Source organism: Macadamia integrifolia, chromosome 5, assembly GCF_013358625.1.
Source record: "Macadamia integrifolia cultivar HAES 741 chromosome 5, SCU_Mint_v3, whole genome shotgun sequence".
NCBI classification, from domain to species: Eukaryota; Viridiplantae; Streptophyta; class Magnoliopsida; order Proteales; family Proteaceae; genus Macadamia; species Macadamia integrifolia.
Genome location: NC_056561.1, coordinates 4,310,847 through 4,333,042, shown reverse-complemented (window position 1 = coordinate 4,333,042; position 22,196 = coordinate 4,310,847). Strand labels below are relative to the sequence as shown.

The 22,196-nt window shown below is 37.5% G+C and overlaps 1 protein-coding gene across 1 annotated transcript in view; it reads right to left on the bottom strand.

Annotated features, from left to right (window-relative positions):
- The window catches only part of LOC122080300, a 48,400-nt gene that overhangs the window by 4,418 nt on the left and 21,786 nt on the right, over positions 1-22,196 (bottom strand). Inside the window, exons 16-36 of the mRNA XM_042647255.1 lie at positions 19,945-20,021; positions 19,737-19,791; positions 19,585-19,633; positions 19,227-19,364; positions 17,889-17,970; positions 17,703-17,781; positions 17,248-17,294; positions 7,543-7,754; positions 7,255-7,342; positions 6,997-7,116; positions 6,780-6,898; positions 6,623-6,695; positions 6,398-6,517; positions 3,047-3,115; positions 2,762-2,932; positions 2,613-2,660; positions 2,303-2,444; positions 1,540-1,637; positions 804-948; positions 619-707; positions 436-546 (exon numbers count right to left, since the gene is read on the bottom strand). Of these exons, the coding sequence (XP_042503189.1) occupies positions 436-546; positions 619-707; positions 804-948; positions 1,540-1,637; positions 2,303-2,444; positions 2,613-2,660; positions 2,762-2,932; positions 3,047-3,115; positions 6,398-6,517; positions 6,623-6,695; positions 6,780-6,898; positions 6,997-7,116; positions 7,255-7,342; positions 7,543-7,754; positions 17,248-17,294; positions 17,703-17,781; positions 17,889-17,970; positions 19,227-19,364; positions 19,585-19,633; positions 19,737-19,791; positions 19,945-20,021 (2,132 nt within the window). The remainder of the gene's footprint in view (positions 1-435; positions 547-618; positions 708-803; positions 949-1,539; positions 1,638-2,302; positions 2,445-2,612; positions 2,661-2,761; positions 2,933-3,046; positions 3,116-6,397; positions 6,518-6,622; positions 6,696-6,779; positions 6,899-6,996; positions 7,117-7,254; positions 7,343-7,542; positions 7,755-17,247; positions 17,295-17,702; positions 17,782-17,888; positions 17,971-19,226; positions 19,365-19,584; positions 19,634-19,736; positions 19,792-19,944; positions 20,022-22,196) is intronic.

Below are 22,196 nucleotides of genomic sequence, written 5' to 3'. Positions count from 1 at the left end.
AAAGCAATCATATAAATGACCCTACTTCTAGTCAGCAGCTCCTACAAATTTGTTTATATTTCTAAACAAAAAATCCACAATATTATCATGTCATAGTCCCTATTATGCTCAAACAATTTTGGAAAGAATTATTCCCTCCATCCTGCAATTGTTGAAAAAGCCAAAAATTTGAGAAGAGGTTAAAGCATTGACAGCGAACCCCAGTTCTCAATATTGCCCTTCCATTAGTATTTAATCTCTCTTAACTAGGGTAATAAATGAATATGATAATCAATGCAAGGGGGTAAGAGTTAAAATAGTAAATTTTATAATAAATCATTACGTAGTATGTTAGATGGACAAAAAAATTGGGACACCCAAATGCGGGATAAGGACTAGCTTTGTGGGGGGAGAGGGAGTAACCGAGTAAATCTATATGAACTGACTTGCCCTCACCTGTAAAATGGCAGGACTCTTTTCTTCCTCTGCAGCAGCAACAACAGCCTCAACTCCTTCCAGATTGTAAACATTAAATGCTCCAACAGCATATCCACCCATCTCCGCATTCTTCATATAAAATTAGATTGTTAATAGCTAAAGAAAATATAATTTAAAGAATTTCCAATAAAATTTCCTTACAAGAAGAAGATCCTTTGCTGATGAAAATCTAACGGGACAGGCCCAACATTTTACAACTTCAGCCAGTGCAGTCCTATCACCAACATTGCCTAAATCAAGAATAAAAAATTTAAATTGCAGGTCCTCATGGAATTTAGAGCTACAACCTGATGGCAATAAACACAAAACCAGAACTCATGAGTCACCTGGGAATACAATGTATGGAACACCTGGATGTCTACTTTCTGGACCAAGCTGCCACAAAGGTACACCAGCTAAAGCCTGCCCAACTACCAGGGCACGTTTTGCTTCTAAAGCTATTGTAGCAAGATCTGATGAGGTAATGCCACCCTGAAATATAAGGATATAATGATCACCAAATACAAACTCCTTTCCACATAGGTTTTCCATAGATGAATGAATAAAAAATATCCTAAATTCTGATAAAAATGAACAAAGGTACACGAAATAAACTAATGCTTCACAGTAGTAACAGGAAAATGAGAATGAAACAGACACTAAGATCTAATTTTCAAAGAAATAAGAATGAAACTGGCACCGAATCTTGTATATTTTCCTCTTTTGGATTAAAATGCTTTAGTATATATCTGCAGATCTTTACACTATTGAAGTACCAATGGAAATTACATTGTGTATTAAAAAATAATATAGTGAGGAAGTATGGAGATAATTAAAGAGAAATTGGAAATGAAAGAACAAGGATGTGAGAATTGTGTTGTCCATCTTGTGTCCTCCATCAACTTGTATTCACAAAAAACAAAATCACCTTACTGCACAATACACAAGAGGGGGGGAGGGGGGAGATTTCGGTGGGTGGACCATGTAACCATGATTGGATGTATCTATTAGTCACCATGTGTTAAAACTTGCTTTTTGCAAGTAAACGAATATGTGCTTAGAAATTGGAATAAATCAACATACCTTGGCAAGAATGTAACGAGGCCGTGTAGTTATCCGCCGCACAATTTCCACTAGTGCAGAACTGACTTTGAAATTGATTTCTAGGCTCTCTGAAGCAGCTGCAGAATGTAAGCAAGTCAAGGAAGGGTGGTCATATGATGAGGGAACTTAAATTTTCAAAATAACAGGCATGTTCCCATCACTAAGAACAATGGACTTGATCTATTCAATTACAAATTGAAATTAACATCCTCTTGTATCAGAGATGTTGATTAGTTCTCTTTGCAACTACTAGAAGTGGTAGCAAGGTAGTTCTTTGTCATGTAATTTGATCATTTTAATGTATACAATAAAATTTTGACACATCTGAATACTGACTTCTTATTTTCTATCTTCCCCTCCAGACTTCTACAACAACAACAACAAAGCCTTACCCCTCTGGCCTTCTATTTCCTCAATTAAAAAGGTTGGGTTTACAGTCATCTTTGATTATAAATGTTATGTACAAAGCTAGTCAGAAGGAAAAGTATTTACTGATTTCAATTTAAAAAGATTGGGTTTAGAGTCATCTTTGATTTTTACAGCTTTGGAACTTTATTTATTCGTAATTTAATTAATTCCCAAAGCAATCGGAAACTTGAAATGCAAGTTGGGAAAGTTGTTGTAAATAATTTCTGCAATTCCATGGCTTAAATATTCAATAGGAATCTTTAGAAATAATACAAAACATTTTTGCATTAATAGACACTAGAATAAAAAAAGGACAATGATTAAGAAGACTTACATTTTCCAGTAATGAGCTCTCGACTTGTCATTACTAGAGTGTCTTTACGGCCTCTAAGGAGAACATCAGCCATTTCAGCTGCCCGATCGATCTCCTGCTCCCTCTCCTCCAATGACCGAATGGCAAGTTTATCAACAGATACCTAATCAGAAGCATAGTAAGCAGAAATCAGATCAATATGATAATTGAACAAAACGGGCATGTATCGAATGCTTGGAAAAATCCAGAAAAATTCTCCACTCAATATAGGCTCTTGTTGACGTTGAATATTAAAAGGAATAAAAAAAATGGAAAACTCAATTTGAATCACCTCAATGCATCTTAGGACATGGCCGAATTGGGATTTAAGATCATCAACCTGCAACATTTCGATTATTTTAAATATTTACAATAGGATGTAAGATACATATTAAAACAAAATCATAGGAAAATTAGGTTTGACAGAAAATTAGTTTTGACCTGTTTTGTGGTCTTTGGAACATATGACCCTACAACTATGAGCCCCCCATCCCTTGCTTTACTTATTCCCATATCTTTTGGTAATATCGGAGCCCTTGGCCTTATTCCAATTCGAGCAGAAACAAAGCTAGCAGCTGTGCGGCATAAAAAACGTTTCCCCTTCAGTTCTGCCTGCCAATTCAATACAGATCTAAGACTAAATTTCATGGTTATATTACAGAACAAGAAAGAAAAGAGAATTAGCAACTGTAAAAAATGAAATAAAGGAATAGTACAAGATCTTGCCTGGATCATTCCTGCTGCAAATACGGCCATGTCTCTTTCACTGACTGCATTAACTATACATACTGAACCCTGGTGGCAATGCAATAGATCAATAGAAAAGTGAGAAAAACTCCAATTCTTTCAGGTTGGAGAGACATAGTGAACCAGCAGAATGATGAGTTGAGTAAAAGAATCTGGAGCTAGTGAAGAGGATGTCACCCTAATACTCAGTATCAGACAAAAGTATTTATCCTAGTGATCTGCTCCCTACTGACACCAAGAAATCTCCTTGGAGGTACCCATTCAGCGTTGAGTCCTAATCCTTTATGAGTTAGATGTCAAGATGTGATGGTGTAGGAATGACTTGTTGGAACTCCAGCCAGAGGCCAAATGATGTTTACCATCAACAAAATCAGTAATGGATGTATGGAATCTAATGCATAATATCACATGAAGATGATAGAAGTTATCATGAAGTTTTGCTCCGCATGCAGAGGACAATAAACTATACATAGAGAAGAAAGGAACAGCATGTCCAACAAAACAGACCATTACTAGGAAATTTACTCATTACACATTTACATATAAGTACAAAATCATTTGCGCTTTTACTACAATATTGCTAACTCTTCTCTGCAGTTTGCCGTTTTAGCTTACCATGATAGATCATGTGTGCAGATGTTTCTATAAGCTTGGGAGGAATTGATTGAGAGGCTGAAGCTACAAAATTTGAAGAGTCAGTTGGACTTCATTGGTGGGCCTCCCCAACCTTCTCAACAGGTCCAAATCAGCAAGCAAAAAATTCTTTATGTTCTCCATTACTCCGTATGACATAAGACACTTGGGTACATTTGCAAGAAAAGCACTCCACAGCTTGATGAGGGCAAAAGCATCACCAAATCACATAACGTGGAAACATGGGTATATTTTTTCTTGAGGGGACCTCAGTAATGAAGGCATGGACATGGCGTGTAGTCAGAGACTGCACCGGCTGGGAAAATAATGTAAGGTTCTATATTGAAATTTAAGTGTTGATTTCCAACATAGACATGGAAACACTGACATGGCAGATTTTTAAAAGTGAAGCATCATTTTTACATGGTAAGGAACTTGGTGAGTCATTCATCTTTAGAATGAATGATTCACCCTGTTGAAGAACATGATATGTGTATTGACAAGGCAGAATTTTGAAAAATGATGCTTCCTTGTTACATGGGAAATAACTTGGTGATACTGCTAATCATGATTTGAATCAGTGCATTCATCATGTAGAAAAAATTGATATTTGTATACATTTTCCTTTTCACCCTTACATAAAGCATACGATTCAAAATTGGAAAACAAAATATAACAACAATTCTATCTCCCTGATAATTACTTTTTCTTTCTTTCATTTTTTTAAGTAGGGAAACATTGATTATTATCTCTCTTTCTCTGGTTTTTCCTCTTTTCAACCTTTCATTTTCCATGTGATCAGCACTGAAGACATACACAAGATGACAGAAGAGGGCACTGTCGACCAGGTTGCTTAGGGGCTGCCCAAGCAGCTCATGATTTTAATTAGATGGGGTTTTATTTTGGTTTGTTTATTATGTGGCTTGGTTTAGTTTGTTCTTAGAGGACAAGTTTCTTAAAGCTCTTAGTTTCCTTTTCAGCAGTTTCTATTTCAGATTTTAGTAACTACTGTATTAGGAGTCCAATTAAGGTTTCTTTTTATGGAACCTTCTATTTTGTAATTCCCTAGCCCATCAAACATTATAAATAAAGCATAGGAGGGCCTCTAGCCTCCCATGATTTATAGAAACTACCTAGCTGCTGCTGCTGCTTCTTCTTCTCTTACTGAGAACTTGCTTTGTGTTTGATCAAAGTAGATGGACTGGTCACTGGTGTGTGATCCAGTGACTCTTTGCGATGTGAAGCCTGAGAGGTCCTCTTCCTAACTTATCTTCTTCTCCTCTCAACTATCCAAGTTGTTACTGATCTGCTCAAGTTCTTACAGGTATCAGTTTCAGTTTTACATTCAGTTCTGCCCAGAATTTTCTGAGTTACTTGTGCACCAATCCATAACTCTCTAGAGCAAACCAGCCATCCTCCAGGGATGATATTTGGGTCGAACCATCCACCCATTAAGGCACCCCTTCGATCCAATTTTCAGGTCATTCTGAGCTGTGGTTGGTGAAATATAAGAAATCACCAAGTTCTTGTCCTGCAGTGATTTCTGCTCTGTTTTCAGGCCTGAAACAGAGATTGATTTAATGGATCTGCATACCTCTGGTTATATACTTATATGAAGTCTAGACATGTTTGATGAGTGATTCTTGGCCCTATTCAGTAACCTAGCTACCCTACTCATCTAGCTCTACTCTGGTCTCAGAAACCTTAATTTCTGGAATTGGCAGGCTTGATTTCCAGACCTGATCTCTTCTCTTAATCTGATTTGCTCTGTATTGCTGTTATACCTTGATTATCGGTTGTTCCTTGATTAAAGTATCCTACAGTTGTGAGCTTGGTTTGGCTTGTCAACCTAGTTCTACATTACCATGTCAATCCGGACTTTTTGGTAGGTGTTTGTAGCTGTTAACTGCATATGGTTTTTGTAGCAGGTTCTATGATTAAAGTATATGGTTCTTTTCCGTTTGCCCCCTCTCTTTGGGAAACTCCCTTCCAGTTTTGTTCATTCCTAAATGCTTTTCTATAAGAAATTCCATTACAAGTAAAACTTGAAAGACACATAGCAAGATCATATTTTCAAAGACAGCCTTGGATTTGAAATCCAGCAATCAGGTCTTCTTTGACAAATATAAACAACTTTTTTTCTCCTTTCCATCTTTCCTTTACTGCCTTATTGAAAGGGTAAGTACAGTTTCGCAAAGAAAATGCAGAATGAAATTGAACATATCCACGAAGTTGGGAAGTCAAGGAAAATCTCTATATTGAAGTGAAGCAGCACTTTGTGTCAATGCAAAAATTAGTTTTCTTTTCTAAAGAGGAGTTAAGTGGTAGATTCCACAAATAACGGGTACCAAAAATAGTAAGAGGATCACAATGTCAGTACCATGTCAAACTCATTCAACCTCAATGATTTGATCCTATAAAAGCATGGGCACTCTACTCCAGCTCACAAAAAGTAGTAAAACTGAATTGTCGCCTAACCAGTTCGAGCATTTGGTTTTTAGTCTATTATGATATCAACAGTGGGGTTCAGAAATCTCACACAAGACCCAAAAAAGAGGCAAGGGATAATTAAATCTATAGAATGAGATGTTACGTGTTCCTTATATAGATGGGGTTAATATAAAAAAACAAAAGGAAACCAATTCACATATATAAATAACCTAACTACTGATTAATGAAGAACTACTCCACAGCTACCTTGTTCAACCTGCAAAGATGTTCACAAACAGCACTTGGTCCCCCTTTTCTCAATAGGTGAATGGAAATAGACGCAACACTGCTGGCTGGTACCCGACCTTTAGTTTTCTCCTCAACCCACTGAGCATGTAAATTACAAAAAAGACGATAATACAATCACTTATGGCTTATATGTTTATAACAAAAATAAGTACAATATTCTGCAAATCATGGGTAGAAACAGACCTCACGGAGGTTTGAAGATCTATACCCAAAGGCAGCATCTTTAGCAAATTCAGTGTCTCCTGCAGGAACAAGCCTAACTCACAGAGATTAAGCATTAGTGTCAGGACTCAGAAAGCAAAACTAAAATGCACAAAGTAGAGGTCAATGTGAAAGATACCTATCAGCATCTGCCACATAGTGTACATCATCAATGGTAAAGCGTCCTCCTTGAAGAAAGAAAGGGCAAATAATCCATGCATCCATCCTACCCAGCACTGAAACAGCTGCATCCGCTTCCTAGAGAAATCAGGCAACAGATGTCATGATAATAAAATTAAAAGATTGAATTTGAGTATGTAACACATTCATAAAGAACTAGAGTACACAGGTCTTGCCTCTGGAAAGTGACCACGAAGTGTTGAATCTCCTCTCAATACCACTGTATAGCCTATGTTCTCAACTGATTTAGCTGCAGTTTCTAAGTTTCCACAGATATCTTTTATCAATGCAACAGCCTGGAAAAATCAAATGCGGACTCAGAATAAAATTCAACAAGCAAGCAAAAGGTACTGTATGGTCTTATTTCTGTCAGCTAAGTATTTAAGCCTTTGTAAACATTGAGAAAAATGGCCCGTTAGATGAAAGTTTTTTACCTTGTCTGAACTCAGTGATCTGGAATTAGTCAAGATAAAAAAGCATTTAGGTTTTCTTTCAAACTGTTCAACAAGTGATTCGACACTCCTGCATAAAAAAAAGTAATATACCATCATTATCCTCCTGCTACATTTTCTGGCAAATATGATAGATGTTATTTAGATGGCACTGTTCAGGTCATCATTTCATTTTATAATGGGATGAGAGCACTACTTAAAACACCTCAAATAAAACAGAATTTTATGGAAACAGCAGTAACTTGGAACAATTAAATCAAGGACAATCACCATTCTGTTAGGACTTCAATGTCATGAACAGTTTGAGTTCCAGTTGGGTCATCATCCAGAACAACCAAAGTCTTTGAAGCATTCTGATCCAGTCTGCAGATATCTTCGATGGGATCAGTTGGCCACTCAGTTGGAATAGATCTCAAAACAATATCTTTGTTAAGGACTGGAAGTTTCCCTTCAACTTTAACCCCCGCCAGTGTCTCATACACCTGCAGATGCATGATCAAACTGAAAATGAACCTCTTATCCTGGATCATCTATCATGGTCTTTCAAGTATGTAAAATAAGAAAAAAGAGAGAGAAAACGAGAGAGAGAGAGAGAGAGAAAACAACTTTGTGAAAGGGAGACCCAATCGTGTGTTTTGGGTCAGCCCTCTTCTTCTCATTATATAGCAATATCTTCTTAAAAATAAACTGTGAATAGGACTGGACAGCAGTCCTAGTAGGACTAGAAACATAGAAACATAATACAAAACTAACTAGCTACCAATCCTAGTTGGACTTTGACTCTCCAAGTTTGACAAGGATTACTAACTTCTAGACTAACACCACTAACATCAGTCCTAGTTCTACTAGGACTTTCCTAATTGGTTTAGGAAACCAACAAGGGAGGAGGGAGGAGTCTGCACAACCTGCAAGCTGGAGCATAGATGTTAATCATGCCCAGCTTATTACAAATATAGTCCACTCTACCACCCCCTAAGGACTTAGTAAAAACATTTGCATGATGTTCTCCTATACGAACATGACTTGTAGAAATAACTCCTTATTGTAACTTTTCACGAACAAAGTGACAGTCGACCTCAATATGTTTTGTCCTTTCATGGAACACTGGATTAGACGCAATATGAATAGCAGCTTGGTTATCACACCACAACTGCATAGAGGAAGTGCATTCGAATCCAAGTTCCGTCAAAAGCTGCTTTACTCACATCAACTCACAAGTAACATGAGCCATGGAACGATACTCAGACTCAACGCGAGACCTTGCCACAACATCTTGTTTCTTGCTTTTACAAGACACAAGATTTCCACCAACAAAAGTACAGTATACTGTAGTTGACCTCCTATCAATAGGTGAACCAGCCTAATCAGCATCACAAAACCCTTCAATACAATTACGTCCATGATCTGAGTACAACAGACCACGTCCTGGAGCTTTCTTAAGATACCTTAGAATACGAACAACAACATCCCAATGTGAAGTTCGTGGAGACGAAAGAAACTGACTCACAGCACTGATAGGGAAGACAATGTCAGGTTGAGTCACAGTCAAATAATTCAGTTTTCCCACCAGTCTTTTGTATTTCTCAGGATCTTCCAACACATCACCTCCTTCAGGCATAAGTTTCACGTTTGGATCCATTGGAGTGTCAATGGGTTTGGTTCCTAACATAGCTGTTTCTGAAACTAGGTCAAAAACGTACTTTCTCTGAGACAAAGAAATTCCCTTCCTTGACTGAGCAACTTCAATTCCTAAGAACTACTTTAACCGTCCCAGATCCTTAGTTTGAAAGTGTTGCTGCAAATGTGCTTTCAAACTTTGGATTCCTTCAACATCATCTCCGGTAATGGCAATGTCATTAACATATACAACCAGAAATATCCTCCTTGCATCAGACTTCTGATAAAACACAGAATGATCACTGTCACACCTTGACAGTCCAAATGCACAAACCACATCAGTGAACCTACCAAACCACGCTCGAGGAGATTGTTTCAGCCCATACAAGGACTTCTTGAGCTTGCACACCGTTCCACACTCCCCCTGAGCAACAAACCCCAGAAGTTGCTCCATATTCACGTCCTTATGCAAATCACCACGAAGAAAAGCATTCTTCACATCAAGCTGAAATACTGGCCAATGAGATGACAAGAGAAATCAAAACACGAATAGAGGCCAGTTTGGCAACAAGGGAGAAGGTATCCAGATAATCAACGCCATAAACCTAGGCATACCCCTTTGCGACCAGCCGAGCCTTCGAACGAGCAAGAGACCCATCAGGGTTAACCTTAACCACAACAACAACCAATAGCCTTCTTGTCAGGTGGCAACGGAATAAGATCCCAAGTCTGGTTTTTTTCCAAGGCAAGCAGTTCGTCTTTCATAGCTGTCCTCCAGCCAGGACTAGATAATGCCTCTACAAGATTCTTAGGAACAGGATGACAAGAAATAGTGGAAAGACAAGAATGAAAAGTAGACGATAGGCCAGAACAAGACACAAAGTCAGCAATAGGATGTTGGGTACAACTCCTAACACCCTTACGTTGTGCAATAGGAAGGTCTAAATCAGAAAGAGGAGTACCTGGAGTAGGATCTGTAGGCGAAGATGATAAGGTAGGTTTCGTAGGGAGAGGGGGTGTTGACGTTTCCCGAACACGATGAGTATAAACCTGTGGAGCAACTGGTGGAGGAGGTGGTGGTGGTAGCAATTCTTCCTCTGTGGCAACCTGTTGATCAGAATAATAGATAACATAAAGTGGAAGATCATCATCCAACTCAGACAAAACAAATGACTCATTTGGGTAGGGTGTGGACTCAAAGGACACATCGGCAGCAACAAAGTATTTTTTAAGAACAGGAGAATAACACCGGTATCCCTTTTGGGTACGTGAGTAACCCAAAAAGAGACACTTAATAGCACGAGAATCCAACTTTGATAAACTCGGATGATGATCACGAATAAAACAAACACAACCAAAAACGCAAGGGGGAAGAACAAAAAGTGGATAGGAAGGAAATAATAAAGAATGGGGAATACCACCACACAAAATAGAGGAAGGCATACGATTAATAAGATAACAGGCAGTGAGAACTACATCAGCCAAAAGTATTTGGCTACCTTCATTTTAAACATAAGTGACCGAGCAACCTCCATCAAATGACGATTCTTTCTTTCAGCCACTCCATTTTGTTGAGGAGTGTCTGAACAAGAAGACTAGTGTATCATGCCACAACCAGCCATAAACTGAGAAAATGGACCAGAAAAATACTCTTTTGCATTATCACTTCGTAGAATTTTGATAGTCACATTAAATTGATTTTGAATTTCAGAAACAAATGCACAAACGATAGCAAATAATTCAGTTTCATTAAAAAAATCCACGTCATCATGGAGTAGTCATCAACAAAGGTAACGAAATACTTAAAGCCTAACTTGGACATTATAGGACAAGGGCCCCATACATCCGAATGAACCAAAGCAAAAGGGGATGCAGACCGTTTATTGACCCGAGAGGAATAACTGACACAATGTAGTTTTCCAAGCTGACATGATTCACATTCTAAACCAGAAAGAGAGTTAAAACTGGGATCAAGTTTCTGTAAACTTTGTAAAGAAGGATGGCCCAACCGGCATTGAACCTAATGCGGAGTGAGAGTACCCGAACAGGCTATGGAAGGTGAATTGTCTTAAAAAAGATATAGTCCCCCAACCCTACGACCTCTACCAAGCATCTTCTTCATCGTAAGATCCTGAAAGACACATGAGTCGGAGAAAAAGGTTATAAAACAATTGTAAGCTTGTGTGAACTTACTTACAGGCAGAAGGTTGAACGGTAATTGTGGCAAATAAAGAACAGATGATAACGATAAGGAGATATTAAGACAAACAATGCCAATACCATTGACCTTAGCAATTGAGTCATTGGCCAATGTGACATTAGCAGAGGATTTCTTAAAAGTAGAAAATATACCTGAAATACCAGACATGTGATCCGATGCACCTGAATCAATTATCCAGGGGGCAAGAAGAAGAGGAGAGACATGAAATGACATTACCTGTCTGAACAAGAGTAGCAGTGGAAGGCTGTGGTGCTTGAGTCTGAAACTGACTGTACCATGCAAATTCTTCATCGATTATTTTGACCATCTTACCCTCAGATTGTATAGGCTGAGAAGGTTCATTAATTGTAGCTGAATTGGCAAACTGCTTTTGAGGGGGTTTTCCATAAAGTTTCCAACAGAAGCGTTGGATGTGTGGGTTTACCACAATGGTGGCATGTGCATACTGCCCCTGAACTATCTGAGGAGTTCCCAGTAAATTGTCCCTTATTGCCATCATTACCTATACCACGTGAAGCTCCACGATTATTACTCTGTGCTGCAAGTGCGGAGTTTTCCACTAGAATAGAATCATGAGAATTCTCTCGAGATACCCGTAGGACTCGGGAAAAGATATCTGTAAGAGATGCCACCTTGTCACCTCCAAGAATCTAAGAACGAACAGAGTCATATTCTATTCCAAGACCTCCCAAAAAGCCTATAACTGCAAGTTGCTCCCGCTGGTTTTGCATCTTCTTCACATCGCTACTAATAGGGAGTAGAGAATTTAGCTCTTCATACATTCTCTTGAAATCAGCAAAAGACTGAGTCAAGGATTAAAGTATCGGTATCGGTCGTCGTATCGGTCGGCCAAAATTAAGATACGTATCGGAGGGTATCGTATCGTATCGGAGATACGCTAAGATACGCATATAAATGGATAGGAAACACTTTTTTATACACTTTTGCATAAAAAAACAGTTAAAAAAAGTTAGATATAACATGTATTATGCATCAACAGTAAATTGAGAGTATCGCACTAAGAATCCAAGGTTTGTAATTGTCCCATAAATGTAAAATCCTTGTTCCCAACCTTGATTTCCACTTTAGTAAGAGAAAAATGGTTGACAGTAATTTTGGAACAAAAACACCTCAAAAAATTGTGTTTTTCTAAAAAATTACCCATTTTGGCCATTTTATGACCGTATCGGTACGTATCGGTGTATATCGATCGATACATACCGATACGATCGATACATACCGATATATACCGATACATATCGATACATACCGAAACGTACATTTCACTTCAATTTTAAATTTTTCATAGAGTATCGGTACGTATCGGTGAGTATCGGTGCGTATCGGTGGTGTATCGGTGCGTATCGATGCGTATCGTAGGATACGTATCGATACATAAGGTTTTAAATTTTTCATGTATCGTATCGGTATGTATCGTGCCGATGCCTACCGATACGGATACGTATCAGCCGATACGGCACGATACGCACCGATACTTCAAACCATGGACTGAGTTAAAGGCCGACCCTTCCTATCAGTATGATAAAATTCCTGACACAGCTCATAGATGCGAGAGTGGTTGTTCTGTCCAGAATACAGAACATTCAAATAGTCCCATAGTTCCTTCACAGTATCGATGTGGGTAACAACATAAACTATGGAGTTATCCATTGAGTTCAATAGCTATCCCAAAATACATGCATCAACCGTATCCCACGTAGTGTCATTAGCAAGTTTCTCCTTTGTTAGGTGATCCTATAGATCTCGACCAGTTAAATCAAGCTGCACAATTTTCTTCCACTATTGAAAATTGGCAGCTCCCGCAAGTTTCTTTTCTGTAATCTTATGTGATGATGAAGATATCACCTCAGTGACCACATTCTTTCCTTCCTTGTCAGCCATTAATGCACAACAATGCACAAAACAGTAAACCAGAAAATCGATCTAACCTCCTTGTTAGACCACACAATTGATTGATCTTATATATTTAACCTATCAAAATAAGATAGCAAACCAAACCTCTAGCCAAACTTCAATAAAATCAACAACCAAAAATGTTTTGGGACTCTGCCCATGGAGTTTGTTAAGTTTTGGGACTCAGATAATTTCACCCATAGAGATTGTTAAGTTTTGGGACTCCACCTATGAGGAATTACAACTAAAAATGTTTAAGAAACTGACCCAGAAATAACCCCACAAGATGAAAGCAACCCACAGAGAAATAGTTCCAAAATTGTCACAAAAAAAAAAAAAAAAAAGATTATTAGGGATAAAATAACCCTGCGGCTGGGGCTGGGAGAGAATACCTGCGGTTGGGTGTAAACTGCTCCAATGATGCTGAAATTTTACTAGATGTTCTTGATATGATGACAAAGAAAACTTTAAAAGGAATTTGCAAACAAAGATCACACCTGGAAGATATGGGAAAACCCAATTCTGGTAAGTAGCCAAAACCCTGAAAACACCAATCGATTTCTCCAAGAGTGTATAGTCCAGTCTTCAAACCAGAAAACCCCAACCAGCGATTAGTAATCTGAGCAGATTCTTCAAATCATATGATTGATTTCAGTCAATCAATCCTCCATATACAAACCAGAAAAATAGGGGATGAAAATCACCCCCTCTGGAAAATCGTGGGTTCTTTTAAGAAGAACCAGTAACAGCCACTAATGGGAGTCAATTGTTACTGGATTGTAGGCTGTTAAAAACGAAGGGGCTGTCTTAATTATTTAGAGATCAGACTAAGCTCTGATACCATGTAAAATAAGAAAAGAGAGAGAGAGAGAGAGAGAGAGAGAGAGAGACTTTGTGAAAGGGAGAACCAATCGTGTGTTTTGGGTCAGCCCTCTTCTTCTCATTATATAGCAATATCTTCTTACAAATAAACTGTGAATAGGACTGGACAGCAGTCCTAGTAGGACTAGAAACATAATATAAAACTAACTAGCTACCGATCCTAGTTGGACTTTGACTCTCCAAGTTTGACTAGGATTACTAACTTCTAGACTAACACCACTAACATCAGTCCTAGTTCTACTAGGACTTTCCTAATTGGTTTAGGAAACCAACAAGGGAGGAGGGAGAAGTCTGTGCAACCCGCAGGACTCCTCCTTCCTTCTCACAATAATATTCTAATAGAGTACATCCAAGTCTATACTATTTGCATGTCATTGGTGAGATTAAAGACACTAGTTAATTACTAGATATAACAACATGCATGCCTATAATAGATAAAAAAAAAATTCAGTTGACAACCAAGGTTTTGAAGGAACAAATAGGGGGAAATGTCACACATTCAATAATGGTAAATTTTGTTGGAATATGGTTCGAAGTAATTGTGCATTATTTCCACATTGTAGTGAAATTTAAGAAAATATTAGGGAAAAATGGATCTTTACAATGAGAGTCCAAGAAATTTTAAAAAATACATGATTAAACATGAACAATAAAGAGAGTTGAAAAACATTGATGTACAAGTTAAATTGTCCCATAAATCCAAACAAGATTTTTTAAGAGCTCAATTCTCTTAATTTAACAACACAACCAAATGAACACAACTATTGATATGACCATGAATCATTTCAGAACAACATCATCCACACAATTTTAATTCTCAATGGATCTTTAAGTAATTATTGTTTTCAGAGTTTACTTTTAATACTGAAAATTATATTATTGATAAAAAAAAATAATATTGGAAAAGGTATCCTTAATTGCGAAAAATATTCCATGTTTGCAGATGAGTTCACATGTCATCATCCATCATTCAGAATTTTTTATTTATTTTTTTTGGGGGGGGTGTGGGGTTGGGGTGAATAGGCAATATATTCAAAAAAGCACAAGAGATGCAAAGAACCACCCAATGGGGGGGGGAGAGGAAGAAAAACAAAGAGAACAGAGAAATAAATACAGCACCCAAGAGGGAGGGCAAGCCCCTAGGTACGGGCACATAGCCAAGAAAGAGAGAGGAAGCCTCCACTCTATAGCAATAAGCCTGTTTCTGGAAGTGTCAAGGACTGCTATTAAGTCACAACCAAGTCCCACGAACCTCAAGAGAGATGGCCTTCCAAATTTGTAGACGCGTTCGAGACTTGTTCATCCAGCTCAAATTTCTCTCATACCAGATGTGACAAATAGAGGCACAAAAACCAAGTTTACCCTCAAGGTCACAGGACTCACAAAACGACTTATTTCTGAAAGAGGACTTCATCCACACCCATTCATGCTTCAAAGCTCGGCATCAAGAGAAAATCTACCATTTTCAGATAACTATCATTCAGATTAATTCCAGAAAAATCCAATTTTCACATGTGGAAAGGCAACTTCTTAGCTAACTTTGGTCGAACAGTTGAAAATATACAGGTAAATATCATAACAATAACATGGTGGGTCCAAAGCATGACACCAGTTGGTTTGACCAAAGGACTCCTCCATATAGCTCAAAAAGGGTAAATCATTAAGGAAAGGCATCCTTAATATGGCTATGAAAGGATATTTACCCTTATGATATTGTATCAGAACAGTGAACATTCTGTAACATAATACATAATGGTTTCCCTACATTACATTGTAGCTATCAACATGGAAAGAGATATAAAAACCTTAGAAAAGAAAAAGATCCCATCTTCTAGAAATGCCAACATAATGGGCCCCAGAAGCCATCATACAGCCCAGTGATGTGAATATGGTTAACATGGTCTGAACCCCGAAGTTCTCTTTAAAAAAAAAAAAAAAAAAAGAGCAACCTAGTGCATGAGGCTCTCGCTACTGCGGGGTCTGGGAGGGGCAAGTTGTACGCAGCCTTACCCCCTACTTCGCAGAAGAGGCTTCCAGATTTTGAACCTATGACCAACATGTTGCAATAGTGCAACTTAACCGTTGTGCCACAGAAGTTCTCTTTAGTGCAGCTTATATCTTTTCACCACAGAAGTGTCTTGTCTTCTAGACCCAGAAAAACAGTAAGTCCCCTCAAATAATCCCAAGGGCACAAAACCAGGAAGCTGTACCATAACTAATCAAATCAGAGCCCATAAAACCCATCAAACAGGGGTGGATTTGGATTATAAACAGAATACCCTATTACTCTTGAAGTATACACATAAAGGTTATGAAGAAATTGAAAATGGTATCAAGACAAGGAATAGCAATAATATTATTAAACTGTTGAGGATAGATATTGACATTGAAATTTATTTTTCACTAGCATATGTTAATAGGAATTATAAGCTTACTTACTCACTCAGCCTTACCACAACTAAATGGGGTCGGCTAGATGGATCCTATTCCTTCAGCCCACTCTATTCAAAGCCATACAGGATTCCATTCCTACCCTATACATGTCCTTCCTTACCACTTCTTCTATGGGTATTTTAGGCCTGTTCTTTTAGCTCCTTCGAAGTGAAGCATTCGAAGGCCTCCATTGCACGTCCATGCCACCTCAGACGAGTTTCTCCCAACTTATCATGAATAGGGGCAGCGCCCAGGTTTTCTCTAATTTGTTCATTCGTTATTTTATCTTTCCTAGTTTTACCACTCATCCACTGTAACATCCTCTTTTCATTTCAACCACATGAAGTTTTTACATGTTTTTTTTAGTGACCAACATTCAGCCATGTATGCAATTGCTGGTCGTATAACTGTCCTATAAAATTTCCCTTTGAGTTTTAAAGGGATAAGTCGATCACACAACACTCCAAATGCATCCCTCCATTTCATCAGCTTAATAGGAATTATAAGCGAGAAATTTCATTTGTAGGAGAACCAAAGAATTTTACTCAAATATGTTATCACAGAAAAATGGTAGGCTAACAAGAATACAGAAAACACAGGGTTCCCAATTTTTTAGGTACTTCCCCTTATAAATAATACAATTACCCCCAGAACTCATATTAAATATGCAAAAACGGTTCATACATGTACATGAATCAAATTATGAAAAAAAATTATCATTTCAGGCATCAAACATTGAGAACCTTGGGCCGTGTAGCCATTCAACCGTAATTTAATGCATTTCCAATAAGAAGAAACATTTGATTTGGATCATAATTAGGATTAAATACCTTAAGATTTGTGCATATATTGACCATCTGAATTACTCAATAGAATCAAATACTATCTATATCAATATTGGATCATACCTTCACTACTCCGGAATCATCAACCCGGCCCCAGCCAGCGGCAGAACCTGCTCAGTAAAACATGAAGTTTTCTGAATGTAAGCTAAAAACTCAAAGAATAGATATGAGAGTATCCAGCACACAAAAGAAAACAGGAAACCAAAGTTAAGTATACAAATACTTCTAAAATTAATAAAACGAAGAAATATCTGACAGATGATCTCCTCAAGTTGATCAAGGAGACTAGTTAATTTGGAAACCCCCACCCCCCCAAAAAAAAAATGCACATAATCTTTGCAAAAAATATACAGATTAGGTACCAATAATCTTCAAGTAACTAAATTTAAAAAATTATATGAAATGGAATTCATAATTAAAGTAATTATCCCCTTTTTTTCAGACAAAAAAACATAGAGCTATACAAGAACAAACATAAAATAAGGTAAGGAAAGGATCAAAATTGTTGGCTCTAACACCTGATAGAAACAGTTGGTGAGCGACAGTAGAAATCAGAAGTGGAATTTTACGTGTTGAGCACTCTTGGGTAACAATTCCCTGTAAAAAATAATAGCCATGAAATTACAGGCTGGAAACTATTGTTCAATGAGATGTTTCAAAAAATAAATAAATAAATAAAACATGACATTGATATTATTTCATACCAGATCCTTTACAAAGATATCAAGAGCTGAATGTGGAGTATAATCATTGTCCAACATGTGGGGCACACGATTCTCATACATCCTGTACCAGAAATGAAATGCTCATCATGTATTAAAAAATACAAGAACACAAAAAAGATAAATAAAACTCATTATTCCTGATCATGTAATGAAACTCATTTTGATATCTCGCAAAACAAATGTATTGAAAAAAAAAAGGATATATAAAACCAAATCACAACTTCCTAAAGTAGGACCTCTTACAGTCATATTTTAATAACAAATATTTCTACGAGCAGTTTGCTGAACGGCAACCTACAAGAAAAAAACATTGCGTGGGCACCTAACGTGGCAGATCATGTGGGGTTGAAACTTCATGAACACTACCCTAGGGTCCCCTGCTCACAAGTTTCAGCCCAGTCAGAGTTGGCCACATGGCAAAGCATAACATGGAAAGATCCAGGAATATTAGGAGGGTATACGGGACTATAAGGGGTGCATGGACATTGACGGGAGTAGATGGGAGGGTAAATGAATGAATTTGAAGCTGAAAGTTGACAGGTGGACTATTAAGACCATTTCCTAGTTATCCAACAGCCAGAATTGCGACATCACTATCCACATGGCAAAATAGTTGCCCCCACCCACCAATTTTGTTTGTGGGCTGCTGACCACAAATACTGCCAACAGTATTTTGGGGAAATAGATTGGATTTTTTAGTTCATAACAATTACGTATGCCCTAATAATTTCTCATAAATGAAAATTTCTTTCCATTGTAACTATTAGATATCGGACAAGGCACCTTTGAAAAGCACAGAGTACTAGTGATATGACAGCCTATCTCAATCTGCTATCACTAAATCATTCATGTGAGAGAATACATTTGCAATAATGAAATGAGTAAGCCTAACTTATGGCGAGGGATTTCTATAGAATGAACTCGAAATGTTACACCACTTTTCTCCCATCAATTTGATCACTGCTGTTATGCAAGTCAAAATCATGTAAATAGTAAACTTCTAATAACTACAATGTCATGGAATTTCCAATAGGTACTTCTTTGATAAGGCGGTAGGCATGGCTAAAAACCATGAGGAGCAGACACAAATGCTCCATCCCCATATTTAATTCAGCATTTCACCACTAGCTATTGACATGACTTAGCACATGAATATATGAGTAAAATATCAAACAAAAAATGTTAATCATCATAGAAGTCATTGCCTATTTGATAAAAGGACTAAGGGATTAGCCAATGGAAATAATATTTCCCAAAATTATCGTAATATCCAAAAAGTTGCAGCAGTAAACTTTTTGTGAAGTGTAGGGCACATACCAGGATGTTCCTCCACTATTTTTGATGAACTCAAACAAGGTTCTGGTATTAAGACCCAATCGAGCACCAAATGCCATTGCCTCAGCTGCTGATGCTATATGAACTCCAGCAAGGAGTTGATTGACCATCTTTACAGAACTATAGAACAGATTTACAAGTGTAAGTTCATAAAATTCATTGCACAAAATTAGTAATTTTTATGTCATGGAAGTAAACAATGCATTTTGCACGTAAAACATATTCATGCAAGTGTATGTACATTTGAATAAACATCCATGTGATTTCGTATATGCAAGAAAGCCATTGTATTTGTGAGAAACCAATAAATTTACAAGACTTGAGATCATAGAGGAATTACCTTCCAGCTCCACAACCCCCCTTAATAATATAGAGCTTCTCACTTAGGGCTGTTCACATGCAAAAGCAAAGGCAAAGCAACAGCAATCTGATTAAAAACTTAGGGTCTGAAGAAAAAGCTTTCCAGCAGGATATAACCATTAAGCTCATTACCTGACAGAACAGAACCAGTATGCTTAAGAGATTCATCTGAACCTGAAGCCATTATCTAATTAAAACAAAAAACTAGGATTTAAATATCTGTTGCACTTTGAAGAAACTGTAGCATACATCATAACAATCAAAACCAATACTCTCATAGAAGAGATGAAACTAGAACATTGATAAAATTTAAGCAAACTAACTTGTTCAAGTTTCATACCGTAAGTGCTCCTATTGAGGCCTTCACTACACCACCGGAAACAGGAGCATCCACCAACTTCAAATACTTGTGTTCATCTATGACATGAAGAAATGGCTAATCATGACAGCCATCAAGAACTTTGAATACACAAACCTAACACAAAAATAATATTGCACAAAAAACGTACTAGGTACTGTCACAAACTATAAATAATAAGCAACTCAAGCGGAGATGGGAATGATTCATCCATCAAAATTGTAGCACTTCTTATCTATCATAGAGAAGAAATCCGAGGCAGAAGTCTATTCCTAAGGTCCTAACCAGTAACACCAACTTCATGATAGGATTTATAGATCCTTGCAGCCTGTTACTTCACATAAATCATTTGATTGACAAACCTGTTTTCAAGCAAAAACATGAAGTAGACAGCTATATAACAATCACGATGTAATCTACCAAAGTAACATACCAACTGTATTCCTCTAATTTCCCTCTCTCCACCAATATACCTCTTGTTCTCCACTGACCTTCAATAAAATTCATTTCCTTCAATTTTATAACCCCAAGCCCCCATATTCAGTCTACACACCATTTCCCTATCAACAGGGTATTGGTTTATATTTATATATATATATAAGGAAGTAAGGTACCAATGTAGTTCCCAGAATCGAGGCACTTTTGAGTGCTGGTATCACTTCATCTGCCCAATTTATAACCCCATTTTGGTGTTCACGGCTAATCTAGGGAGACTGGGATAGCTTCAAAAACCCTTGAAACACCTCCCAAGATGTCCCACCTGGCCTCCTTGGAACTTTCCAAAAAACTAACACAATCACACTAGATTAGTAATTTCTATATTCCACTAATATGGAGAGAGCACTCTACACAAGACATGCGTCTAAAAACCCACATTTTCCATCTACCCCTAAAATCCATTTTTTCCACGACCTACATGAAGTTCCATTCCACATTGTCATAGGCTTTTGGGTCAATCTCACATGGTGATTCTCGATTTCCATGTTTATGTTTTGCATCAAAACAGTTGATTAGATACAAAACTATAGAGGACTAGCCATTAGTCTCACAAAAGATTCTCAGTTAGAACCACCCACACTTGCACCATCACTCTATTAGTGAGGAGGGAAACAAGTTTCCATCCTAACCTTGTGAAAGTGAAATTCGATACCTGACCCTATTTTCCTGTTCTATAAAACTCAGCAGACACCTCCACTAGATCATCTTTGTCACTTTCCAACATAACTCCTAGAAGGAAAGAACCCATAACAAACCTATCCAGTTCCAAAATCTTGACACCATTCACAGCTTCATCCCTATAATATAATTATAAAAAATAACCACTACAACTGCTCCCTGGCGAAGACTTAAAGTTGAAGCTCCACCAAGGATACTGTTAGAATTTATTTCAAGTTCTATAGGATCTCGTAAAGGGAGTCTAGAATTTGCAAATTCATGGAAGAATTCAGAGATTTTATCACCTGTATTGAGATAAGAGATCCTGGTTTTTCTCCCAGAACACCACTTTATGAGACATCTTGCTAATTCCCTCTTTAGACTACCTCAATCAATTTCCTCTTCTATTGATATATCAATTTCTTGTCCTCCAACTTCCATATCTGGTCTCAAACCTGAATTTCCCCCATAGATGTCAACCACAACACCCTAATCCCATTTTTCTAATGTGTTTCTTAACTCTTCTTATTTTCTAGTGGAATCTATCATCTGCTTTTCTCCACCACTTCTTTACTACATAACAATCTCCATATGCTCTACCAGCATTCACTGAAAAATGAATGTGACACTTCCTTTTGCTTTTGCCATCTTTCTGTACAGAATCGGTTCTGTAGTCTGGGACAATATTGATCAACACTTTTGGATAATATCCAGGAATCTCTCATCGCATTCCACTAAAACCAATGGATGTAACAAGATAGTTTATTTAGGTTCCTAGATAACAGGTAGAGTAGCATGTGAGGATGTTGAGATGGATAAGCGATAAAATTAGAAAAAATAAAATAAGGAATTTACACATTAGGGGAAATTTAGGAGTAGCTCTAATATATGATAAGTTGACAGTCATTTGAAATGACATGGATATGGACAACGAAGACATTTGAATGCACCATAAAAGAGAGATATAATTCAAATTGGAGAAGCTAGATGAGAAAAGGGCAGGACTAAAATGACTTCGGGAGAAGTGGTAAGGAAAAGAAATGCATGTATTAGGCTTGACTCCAAGTATGGCTTTGAAT